Source organism: Netta rufina, assembly GCF_964035555.1.
Source record: "Netta rufina genome assembly, chromosome: 7".
NCBI classification, from domain to species: Eukaryota; Metazoa; Chordata; class Aves; order Anseriformes; family Anatidae; genus Netta; species Netta rufina.
The window spans coordinates 18,481,372-18,493,702 of record NC_140130.1 but is presented as its reverse complement, the minus strand read 5'-3'; the positions used below and the strand labels follow the sequence as shown (position 1 = coordinate 18,493,702).

At 40.8% G+C, this 12,331-nt stretch overlaps 1 protein-coding gene across 1 annotated transcript; it reads right to left on the bottom strand.

Annotated features, from left to right (window-relative positions):
- Positions 1-415: 415 nt before the first annotated feature.
- On the bottom strand, positions 416-1,549 carry NPY4R2 (neuropeptide Y receptor Y4-2; the record flags this gene model as incomplete). The annotated part of the gene is made up of 1 exon (XM_084290233.1): positions 416-1,549. One exon carries the CDS (start codon positions 1,547-1,549, stop codon positions 416-418), a length of 1,134 nt encoding a protein of 377 aa, XP_084146359.1.
- Between the last annotated feature and the right edge of the window lie 10,782 nt (positions 1,550-12,331).

Genomic DNA, 12,331 nt, shown 5'->3' with positions numbered 1-12,331 from the left:
AAAATCTTACTAATACTGAAAAATGAAGCCTTCACTAATGCGGCTTTTGGCAGCCTGTAGAACTGATATTGGAAGCCTGAGATTCTGTCTCGGCCGTGGTGGAGATGTGAGCTTAGCTGATGAACCCCACGTCAGTTTATGTGCAGCCGCAGCTTAGTTACTGAGCTGGTAGAGCAGCCTGCTATACATCAGCCCAGTCTTCTCAACGTCTGTACCGCCTCAATGATGTGAACAGCTTGGGCATCACAGGAACTACTGTATACGTTTATGAACATCCTTTGCCTGTTCTTCCAAAAATCAGGCAGCAGTGGGCTCCTGTTTTCATCCCAGCTATAGCATCATCAGTTGCTTTTTATACTCACAGGTATTGTTGGTGTGTGGTGTCAATGCAACCCTCTGAAATGTTTTCTGCTAGCTAAATAGAATTATGTCTGCAGTTCAACATCAGTGAGCCCTTGGAGATTTCAGTCTGCATGGTGGATAAAGGTAAATGATCGTATTCTTCCATGGATGCAGTTACTGAATTATGCTGGCAGCTCAGAATCAGTGACTTCACTTCTTTTTTGAAGTTGCTGTTTAGGAAACCATAGATAACGGGGTTGACACAGGTGGAAGCCATGGCTACCAGGTGGCACAATGAGAAGATCAGATTGTGATGGCAAGGTGAAATGATTTTGTAATTCCAGTCCACAATGGTGTTGAACACATGCAGTGGTAACCAGCAAACAGCAAAAGCAGCAACCATGGATGCTAACAAAATATTTATCCTTCTCAGCTGAACTGCTCGGTTGCTGTATTCGCTCTTCTCAAACATGTCTTTTCTTTTCTGTAGGCGTAAGTAGATACGCAGGTAGCAAAGTATAATGAAGAACAGTGGGATACAGTATTGCAGGAGTAGTAAGGTGGTGGTGTAGATAAGTCTGTGTTGCTCAGAAGGCCACGAGTCAATGCATATGGCCTTGTCATTGGAAAAATTCATGATGTGTGAAAGTTGCTGGTACACATCATTAGACAAGACAGACGTGGTCAAAAAGGGCAAGGACATGAGACATGCTAAAGTCCAAATGACTCCAATTCCTAGGTAGGCTTGGGAGATACTTGGCCTCCAGCCAGTTGGGTTTATGATGAGCTGGTGTCTTTCCAGAGCAATAAGGACAAGGGAAAGTATTGACACTGTCACAGATGTGCACTGAGTGAAAGAGGTCATTTTACACATGACCTCCCCAAATATCCAGTAGTCCATCATGGTGTAAACAATGGTGGAAGGCAGGCAGACAAGACACATAAACAAGTCTGAAATTATTAAGTTGGAAATTAGGATGTTGGTGACGTTGGTCTTTTCCTTCTGCCTGGCTATGACAGCAATCAGGCAGATGTTTCCCACGATGCCTAGGACTGTCTCCAAGCTATAAGAGGTGGCCAGAAAAACAGTGAGGTCAGTGACATTCCTGCACTGATTAGAAAGGTGTGAGGGGAAGCTTCGGTTTGAGCTCAAGTTCTTACTGTTCAGGAAAGGAAAACCATCATGAACAGACCTTGTCTTATTCATCCTGGACCCCAAAATGTTTATCCAAAAAGGCGATAATCAAATACAGTCTGGGTCTTCTAAAAAGGTTTTATCTTCTAAAAAAGGTTGTATCTGTTCTGTTTGGCTGCAGAAGCTCTGGATATGCCTGCAAAGGAAAGGAAAAAGATTACTTAGTTATGCCACAAAAGACTAGTCAAAAGGGTAGTGGAGGGCAGTGGGACAGAGAAGCAAACTCCAATGACTCCGTGTATCTTCAGCTCCTTTTCATATGGCTTATCAGATCATGACATGGAACAATTTGCTAGAGTGTGATATAGAAGTCTGTGGAAATCTATAGAAATAGATTAACTGTGTTTGCTGGTTATGAGGTTACCCTAGGGATTTAATAATATTTTTACTTCATCACTTAACTCAATGCAGTATCCTAAACATGACAAATGTGGTAGAAAGTTGGATCAAAACACATCTGAGAATAAAAGTCATGTGTGATTCTGGATTTGCGAAGTTCTGATCCCAAACTGAGTGGAAGGCCCTTTGTTAGGGCTGCATTTTCCTTCAGTCAAGCTAAACATCAATGCAAAAACTAAGGCACATTAGCTGCATAAAGTTAACACTATCATATTTTAATGTGAGTTAATTTGTGCACTGAAATCATAATTGCAGCCAGAAACCACATTTGCTTGAGACAGGATCACCATGCGAAAATTCAGGCTCGTATCCTCAGGAAGGATAACATGGGACAATTTTGAAAGAGTCTGAAGGAATTCAAAATTCATTATTTTCCAGCTTCTGCGCGGCTGCAATAGGTCATGGGAACTGCGGTCCAAATTCTCTGCTTTCCCTTTCTGGATGAACCCCAGTGTCCACAGGGCACTGATACCTTCTTCTGGGTGGCCAATGTGGCCATCGCAGGGCTTATCAGGGATATATTCCAATCTCCTGATTTTGGCTTTAAGAATGGGTGGTTTTGACGACTTCTCTTACTTTCCTGCAAGAAGCTTCCTTCCTCAGCAGAACTATTCACTTTTTATCTAGGACAGTTCAAGTGTTGTAGCAGCATGTGCTATCTACTGGATGCTGTTTCTGCATAGGCATTTGGAACTGCTGCTTAGCCATGGCTGCAACCCCTGAGCTGAGATTTTCAGCGGGCTTGGGGAACCAACCGCACAGAGTTAATTGGGGCTGTATGTGTTTGGAAATCTCCACCACAGGAATGCCTGGACTCTACCAGAGGGCTTCTGGGAGGCTGCCATGATCACCTGGCACCACCTGTCCTTCCCAGCTCCCTTTCCCACTCTGCATGGGGGATAATATCCCCTTTCGTCTTTGTTACTAGCTCCTTCCCTTCAGCCAGGCATTGGGGTACATTGATGTGACTACCCCTTGCCATAGCTCTATAATCCTGACTTTCAAGTCCACATCTTCCTTGTCCAGGATTAGAAGAAAAAATCTGACCCTGCCCTTCTCAGGTCAGAGGCAGTTACATGCTGTACGAAGGCTTGTAATGTGAAAAGTAAATAAATACACAGGGAATGACACTATTTACCCATTGCACAAGCTTTCCTCAGCAATAAAATGCTACTCAAACAAGTTTGTGAGGCTGTGATAAATTTCTCAGAGCTTCAGAAAAACAAGTGGTCAGAAAATTAATACATAAATAAAATGGTATAGAGAGCTTATCACTGTTTGAGTAGCATTAACTGCTGAGCAACTACATGCATAAAGGTAACTAACACTCTAGAAAAAAAGTCTCTGCCTGCCATGCTAGCCTCTTTTGTTTGCCTTGGTTTTCTCTTTACGAAGCATTGCATCTCCAGAACTGACAACAAAGGCATAGTGTACAGTAAATATAAAGGTGTTTTGTGATGTTGTTCTGTTTGATCAGCAAAAATTAGTAGAGGCAATCCCCCTTCCCCCCTTTTTTTAGACTTGCTGATTTATCTTTCTTTCTGTCATCTATCTGTATCTACCTGTCAGAGATGGTTGACGGAGTAAGATATTCTAATCTTTTCTTACACTTGCTCCTTTATTTTCTCAGCAGTTTAAATTGTAATTAAAAAGGATGAAGGATCTTTTCCAGATTGTGGGCATAGCTGTGACTCTTCCTATCCACTTACTTTTGTGCTGTTACTCAAGCCCTGTGAACAGGCTGATTAATTTTCTGAAACTAAAAGCAGCAGTGGTGATGTGTAGATTGCATAGTTGCATATGCGGAGGGTTAGTGAGAATCTGTCTCAGCATGAAGATGGTGACCAAATGAAAAACCAGTATCCAGGCCCTTAGTTTTCAGTGACTGCTGGCCAGTGGAGATGCTGCATACGGAACAGAGCAGAGGGATCAGCAGCCTGCAATATGGTTTGGTACCAGTTGAAGGAGCTCAGTCTTGGCATTTGGACAGTACAAACAGACTGTGCTGTAAGTGAACACATGGGCCTTTTACTACAGTCCCAGCCCAGTATCCTTAGCTACAGTATCCCAGACAACAAATACATGGTTCTCATGTTGCTTGAAAAATGTGTGCTGTTATTACAAACATCTGTGCCCCACAGAGTAAGCCCTCTCAGGGGTGCCAGACAGCTTTGGACACGCTGAGGGGTCAGTAAGGAGAACTAATAAAGTTTAAACAAGGAAATGAAGTATTGGAGCAACCTGAAAAGTGGAAGCTAGATCCCACAGCTTTAAGGGGCGTATTCCCAAGAGGAACACCAAGGAGAGAGTGGCTGTGCATTTGTTGCAGATGGCACTCCCATGTCTCTGAAGGCTCTGTGATGCATTTTGTTGGCTTGGGAATTCCCTCTTTAGTACTTTGCGTTCTGTGGTGTCTCTCACAAAGTGACTGGCAAACATTTCCTGGTCATGCATTCTCATGGTATTACCCACAGGTATATAAGGAATTATCACCCTCTTATCACAGACCAGGGGACTGACACAGGGAGGTGAGACCCGAGTGTCTCAAGGAAATCTTTGGTACAATGTGCAGGGCTTAAAACTGCCTGTCAAACCTTGTGTATTTGGAAAAGTCAGAGCCTAGATCACCTACATGCAGAGCTCTCTATATCTCTTGTTCTGGCAACCATGATGTAAAAAAACATTTATAGAAAAACAGGAAAAAGAAGTATTGTGGTGACTTATGTGTCCTGTTACAGTATCCTTAAATGACAGGTTCTTGGAGTCAGTTGCTGCAAAATTGCTTGTCATCTCAAAATGCTTGATTGCCATTTGGTTTGGTCTAAATTAAGAGCTAGTAATAATCAATACAGACCTACTCTGTTTAGACAATTCAGTCAAATGTTAGCTAATAAACTAAATCACCAATGCACATGGAAAAGAGTGTTAGCTCCCCTTGCTGTATTTAATGTTTGTCAATTACCCACTGAAATACAGAAAAAAAATTTACAAAGACAACATTTTTTTCTCCAGAACCTTAGAAATACTGAATTGGATTGTAGGAGTAACAAACCTCGTAAATCAGTTTGGAGAGGGAGTTGGAGAAAGAGTTAGTTTTTTTGTTTGTTTGTTTGTTTTTTAAAGAAGGAAGGGTATAAATATGAATGAATATATATATTCAGAGCCTTTGAACTTCAGGAAAGAGGTCAGTTATAACAGCTAACATGCTCCAAAAGCAAGGTTTTCTAACTGATGCAGCAAGAGGGACATCTCAGAAAGGTGGGCATGACAAAAGTTTGCAGCAACTTGACTGTATGCAAAAACAGAAAAAGGACTTTCCAATTTAATCTTTTTGTAAGTTAGATTCTCCATTTCTGTCTTTTACAAACATTCATCATCCTGTTGGAAGCAAGGAAATAGAGCAGCCAAGGTATGAAGGATTTGCCTTACCGAATAGCACAGCCCTCTAAAGGTGACAAATATAATTCAAAAGGTAACAAATAAAAGTAACAAATATAATCAGGCTATATTTAAAAAACAAACAAACAAACAAAAAAAAAAAAAAAACACTATAATTACTCAGTTTGAAAGTTAAAGGATAAAGGGATATCCTATATGTCCAAGAAAAATTCATCAAAAGAATGGGAGTTCTGCAGAAATGGCTCAGAGAAGAAAATGAACTCCCCAGTGGGTTTTAAAGAGAGATTACTAGACAGTAAGTGATCCCAGGCAGTTAATACATGACTGCCCTTTAGAAAGACCCATGGACTTGAAGACATGCCATTTAAATCTCTATAAAAACTTCTCCTGGAGGCAGGATGAAGCATGGCACTACTGCTAACGTTGCGTTCTGTTGCTAACTGGGAGTAGGTCCTTCTTGCAAAGCTAATCAGCATCAGCCCCTCCCTGCAATCAAAAGTCAGTCTCCATATAGCTGTGATGGACAGAGTGGGTTGATTTCTACATTAGATATAGGCAGAAGGAAAAAAAAATATACTTGCAGTGTTTGGCATCATTATTTGGTACTCAGAAGGAATTAATTGTCAAGTTCAGAACTTGATCAGTAGCTCAAGCACTATTTGCTGCTTTCAGTCCAGAAGTCTTCATGAGAGAAGTGATTCTTACAGCCAAGTCGTTATATTACTTATTTACAAAGTTATGCAAATTATCCCGAATAAAGTAGCTATGGACTGTCTCTTATAAAGTAGAAACAAATATGCAGGTTTGGAAATATGCATATGGAAAGGTTTACCAGAACTTTGAAATCCGTATTGCAGATATTAATGGAGATGGTGGTAACTAACAGTGGTACCCCATTTTTGTCTGCAGTTGTGTTATCTCAGTAAAACGGAATTGCCCTGTTTAACCTTATATCTTGGAGAGGGGTTAAAAATCAGGTGGATTTCGTTATAGGCTCACTTGAAGGCAACACTTAACTAGAAAAGGGAACCTGTCACTGAGTATGTACAGACAGGTCACAGCAATGTAAAGTGTGTAAGGGATTTGATATAATGAGATTTAGTGGTGAACATTTTGTTAATCTTCATCTTTGTTAAATTCTGTTCCAAAAGTCTTGGGATTAATGATAACCAGAAAGTCTTTTTGGCACACTGCAAGGTGTCAGGGAGCACACCCAAGCCTCAAAGATCTCCCAAGAAGTTGCCATCTCCTTCTTTGACCTTGAAAGTTTGCAAAAGTCCCAGTGTACAGGGGCTGGACCTTTCATGATAAATAAGACTGGATCAATCTGTCAGAAATAGTCACCTGCTTGGTGGCACATGGTGGTTGTGTACCCATACTCTTTGAACTCAAATCCACAGAATAATGCCAGGGTAATTTAAAAAAGTTGCAGTGTAGGTAGGAACTCTAAAACCAGTAAGACATACCACAAAACAATGGGAAAGGAACATTTCTTGGAGCTGAGAGATGTCCATTCAAATGCTTTTTTTTCTGAATGGGATGGAGGAGAGAGAACGCAGAGGATCACCAGCTCCACTGGGTTAAATACCAGGTTTGGTATCACCATATCCTGTACCAAGCTCAAGTCCTTTAGTTTATTTAAATTAAAAAAAAAAATAAATAAATAAAAAATAAAAAAAAATATGGAGAAGTTCACAAGTTGATTAAAATTTTATTGCCAATGAAATAAAAGTAACATTCATACCAAAATAACTTTTTTTTTTTTTTTTAATTGCATTTGAAAATGTCTTCTTTCCTTTCAAAATTATGCTTTTAATGTTTTGGTTCAGGCACTGACTGATAAAAACAATTGTTTGCACAACCTTAATCAAAGCTGAATGATAAAGTTAAGTATTTATTAAGGACTCCCTCACTTTTATAAACCTTGCTAAATTATTACCATTAATAATGAAATTAATGTTTACTGTGGTGGTGTTGAAAAAACTAATTGAGAATAGGTCATTTTGTGCTTGGTGCTATACAGGTCTAGGGGAGGAGACAAGTCTATCTCTTGACAACAGATGTGGACAAGAGTTGGGGAAAGAGCTTAAAAATATGCAAACAGAGCAAAGTATTTATTACTGTTTTTCCTTACCTTGTGACTGAATTCAGAGCGCATTGATCCCAGTGGACTTTGGATCAAGTTCACTTCATATTTCTGCCCTTGTTTCTGTATGGGTTTAAAACCATCAAGAAATCCACAACTTTTTGTGGAACTGGACTATGTAAGAATCTTTTGCTTTTAGGAATTCAGTCTGGGCAAAGCCTCTGAATCCACAGCTTCTGCTAAATTTAAACTTTACATCTCTGTCAGTTCCAATGGCTCAATTTTAAAATTCAAATGCAAATTGAATGCTTTTCATTCTTTCCTGTTTACCCTTATAGTTAAATGAATGAACAATCATGTCAAAACTGGTTTTAATTCATATTCTCACATTCTTCTAAAACTTGTTTATTTAAATTATATTAATGTAATAAGTACTCAGCAACTCTCCTGTAAAAATTTCTGATATACAGTTCATGCCTCACATCCTAGGTTAAATTTTCAGGTGAATCCTTAGTTAACTGACTGATTTCTGACCAGAAAATGTCCTCTAAAACAGAGCAAGATCTGAGCACAAAGGGAATTAATAATGATGGCATCATCTGTCAGCCACTCAAGTGACAGTTGAACAATTTTTGACAATCAAAATTGATAAAGAAATCTGAGCTCTTACAATGCTAAATACTTTATGAAACTCTTACCTCTCACTGATGGAGAAAATGACTGCTGCTGCCCATTTCTGTCTTGGAAGAAGAGAGGACTGTTGTAGCAGCCAAGCAAGATCTTCTGTGTTTTAGCAATCCAGAGGAGACGCTCTACTCGCTGTTTCTGTAGGTAATTTGGATGGTAGTTCTCTCCCTCCCCCCCTTCCCTCTGTTCAGTTTAGCCAATGAATCCCGTTTCATGGTGTTGGTCTGACTTAAAAGTTCTGGCTCCCTCTGCTGTTCCAGAAATGTAGAAATTCTACAGATACGAGAGATGAAATGCAGCTCCAGGAAAGAGCTATGAAACGATGTGAAACACTGTGTGGACCCATGCTGCACACAAGCATGTACGTGAGTGGAAGGAGAGGGATGAAGTACAGGAATAAATCCTCATTCTGTTCTCCTTCCTGAGGCAAGATTTCTATAGGTTTCAAAGACAGTTTATCCTCATACATATAGAAAAAAGTTGACAGTATCATTTTTTTCCCCTCTCCCCACCCCAGCCCCCATGCCCCCAGTCCACCAAAGACCAGAATTGAAATTTTATTTTAGAATGATCCAGGCTTCAAGTCTTTAAATATCCAGCTTGTGGAAGGGGAAGATGTGCACTGTTACCCGTGCAAAAAACTCAGAAATCTGAGAGCACTGAGAAATTTGGAAATGGAGGAAAAGAAGGATTTGCCAAAGTACTAGCTTTCATTGTTTTTCTTTGTTGGTTTTGTCTTGTTTTGTTTGTTTGTTTTGTTCCACCTCCCCTCCCCCCTTCTTGTGAAAACCCAAGTCAGAAATCAGAGTTGCAAATTTTTACCTTGCATTGAGAAAATACACAAACAGAATATTTTCAAGGGCCATACCAGAATAACCTAATTTTTGTCTTTAAGTGTGTTTTAAGCTATGGTCAGCTACTAACCTAGTCTAAGGTAGGTCTACTCTACCTACTGCGGTTCTGGGGCCCTTATAAAGGTGTGATAAGTAGTTGTAGCAAATATGTATTTTCATTTGTAGGCATGTAGTATTTCAACAGAAATAAAACATTTCAATATCAAAAATAACTACAAGCTCTTATCAGCTAAACTAACTATGAAAATAGTCATTTATTTGTACTGTATTCATTTTTTTCTAGTATCAGCTACTAGAGGAGATGTGCCCATCTATTAAGCTCTTAGCTGACATCTTTCTTCATTAAAGAAATACAGCAGAAACAGAAATATTTGAAGTTTTTCTAGCATATTTTGGCATTTCTTGTATCTTATGATGCTGAGAGGCTTAAAACCAGAATCTGTGTGATGAATGATATCAGCCAGCGTGTGGTCCTTAGTGCCTCTTTCTTCAGTGCATGCCTCAGTTGTTTATTTTGTGTTATTTATTCTTCCCAGCCTCTTTTTCAGGAGCTTTATTTACCAGTTAGCTTTAAACATCATTTCCCTTTTACCCAGGCCCCTCAGCAGGAGATGACCTTTCTGATCTTCCTAGGAAGGGGACATGAAGCCTGTGCTTCCAGCTGAGAAGTCAGCAGCCCGTGCAGATCCTCAGCCTCCTGCCAGCTCCTTAGGAAGTTGAGGCTTCCTATCTTACTGGAGCCAGAAAAGCAGAAATGATTTATTTAGCTGGCCTGTTCACTTCTGTTCCTTCCTTAATTTATTTATCATATGTTTATTTGCTCTGCTGTTCAAAGCATTAAAGAAAGGGGAGGGAAACCACTAGGAAACAGACAGTACTTTTCCTGGGGAATATTTTGATTTATGGTGCTGTTCTTCCTGTCCCCTTCAGCTTGTGAAAGTGGTCTGCCAGTGGTAACTCCACACCTCCCAAACAGTTAAAGACACACTGTGTCACATTTATTCTCTCACTTCAGACCTTTGGGCAGAGTCTCCAACCAGCAAATTAACATCTGCTCTCTTCTTATAGGCAACGAAGAACAGCTGCAGCACGCTTCCTGAAAGGCTGCTCAGGCCTATGCAGCCCAGGGATCGGGAAATGACCTGACTATGGATATTTTCCTATGGTATCAGGGTCTTTCCTCTTGACAGATTTTTGGGATGAACTGATGTATCAAAGATCTGGCCATTTTTAGTGAGGTGAATGGGGCTGCTCTAGAGTCCTATCTGGTACTATATGATGGGGACCACTGAGCTGTTATTTGTGGAGAGTGTCTGTGCAGATCCTGGCCTGCTAAGGCTTTTTGACAAGCAGTACTTGTAAGAGGGTGCCCAAGCATGGAAATTCCTTCTTATCCAGGATACTTGCTGCTGCAAAGCTGCACAGGAGTGCGGTAGGTCCAGCTACTGCAAGTCACGGGCTGGTCAGACTGGCTGTTTCTGTTCCTATCAGTTGGTTTACATTGACTCTAGCAACCAATGGACCAACCTCTGTTTACTGTTGATAGGAAATGGAGTAAAAATGCGGCTGGCATGGCGTAGGCCTGCCCTCCTACCCACAGAGCGATAAGAACACGTGGGCCCATTTGCTGTCCACAGCACGTGCTCCTGTTATGGGAAGGCACTTGGGAACCAAACTCTTTTCTCTACAGGTGTTTTGTTTTGCTTTGCTTTGCTTTGTTTTATTTGAGACAGTTGGGCTCCACAAAGACAACCTGTTTCAAGGGAGGTGCATGGGACGTGGTCCTCTTTGTGATGGCCAGATAACTCATTTCTGCAAGAGGTTATGGTGATAGCAAAGTCTCTACCAAGAAACATTCACTGGGTACAGTAAACTTTCCCTGGAGAAAAAGGAATTGACATAGCACTGGGACTATGACTGCACCTTGGATGCTTCGAGGGTGTCCTCCAACATTCTTGTGTGAGGCTTCCAGCCATATCAGCCTTCTTGGATGGAGCACTGAGGCTCTGCCTTTCTCTCTTCTGAGCCTGGAATGTCAGAGGCCAATTCTCCTATAGTACATTTAGGAAATCTAATTGTGGTCCATCATCTGTAGTCTTGCTCTCTCTGGCACTGGTAAACAGGCAACAAACAGTATCCACAAAGAATAGGATGGGCTATTTGATGACAAAAGTATTATGGAAAAAATGCACCATAGTCCATCTATATGCTAAGCTTAACAGGTCTACATTGCATCTTTGTAGGAATTTTGAAGAAGTTTGGTTTTGCTTGGTTGCTTAGTTTTGTCAGAATCTCTCTCTCTCTCTGAGGAAGAATTGATATTTTAATCATTTTCATCCTTCTTCACGTTGTTCATACCCCTCTTTCAACAGCGGGAGCTAGTGAACCTGATTTCCCCCACTCTGTTAGCACAGAAGAGACAATGGGCAATAAATCTGGGGCTAGGCTACGAGAGCAGCACACTGGCTGTGGGCTCCATGCCTGAAGATGAAAAAGGCACCCAGTGAAGGTTGGTCAGGGTAAAGATCTGAGCATGGATCCTTCTAAAAACCCAGAGCTATACATGGACATTCGTGATAGGGATTTTGTTTGCAAAAATAGAGGGGCTGTGAAGACTCACAGAAACACATTTTTCAAGAGAGCTGTAAAAGAAAACAAAAATGAGGAACTGAAACAATTTTGCAACATGCTCAATGGGATCTAGTGCACTGAAATATGTAGATATTGGGTCTTCAGTGTCTTTTCGAGGTCTTCAGGCTTCTGAGAGGAAAGTTGTTACTCCTATTCAAATAACTGCTAGCCAGATCTCCAGTTGAACTATCGGGTCATAAACTGGATCACCCAAAAGGTATCTGCTGCAGCAGATTGATAGAGATTTGCTGGGAATCAAGTTTCCAATAGGAATATTCCCCAGGGAGATTACATGAATTCCCCAAAGTTTCCCTCAGCATCAGTGGTGAGACTAGACTAAGCTCACAGTGTTTCCAAGTCCTGCACTCATGGATGCTGTAGGAAACAGGATATCAGGCAGATGGACTTGGGTTTAGCTTTGACTTGTTCGTGGCCTTTTCTTCCTTGCTTACAAAGCAAGAGCAGAGTACTCAGAAATCCCCACAGATGGGTGAAATCCTCTTATCCACACTCAGCAAGTAAAAAAGTGAGGGCCTCTCCAGTGTCCTGCTACTTAGAGGTTGGAAGGGGCATAGCCAGATCCATGATATCCACTCCCTTACTCCCAAAAAGGCACTGGGAGATACTGTCTGAAGGAGTTGCTAATCCCAAAGGCCACAGATTTAAGGAGCTACAATTGTACAATTGTATTTCTCATTTTACTTACTTTCTCAAATCACCTTAATGACTTTCTGGTAA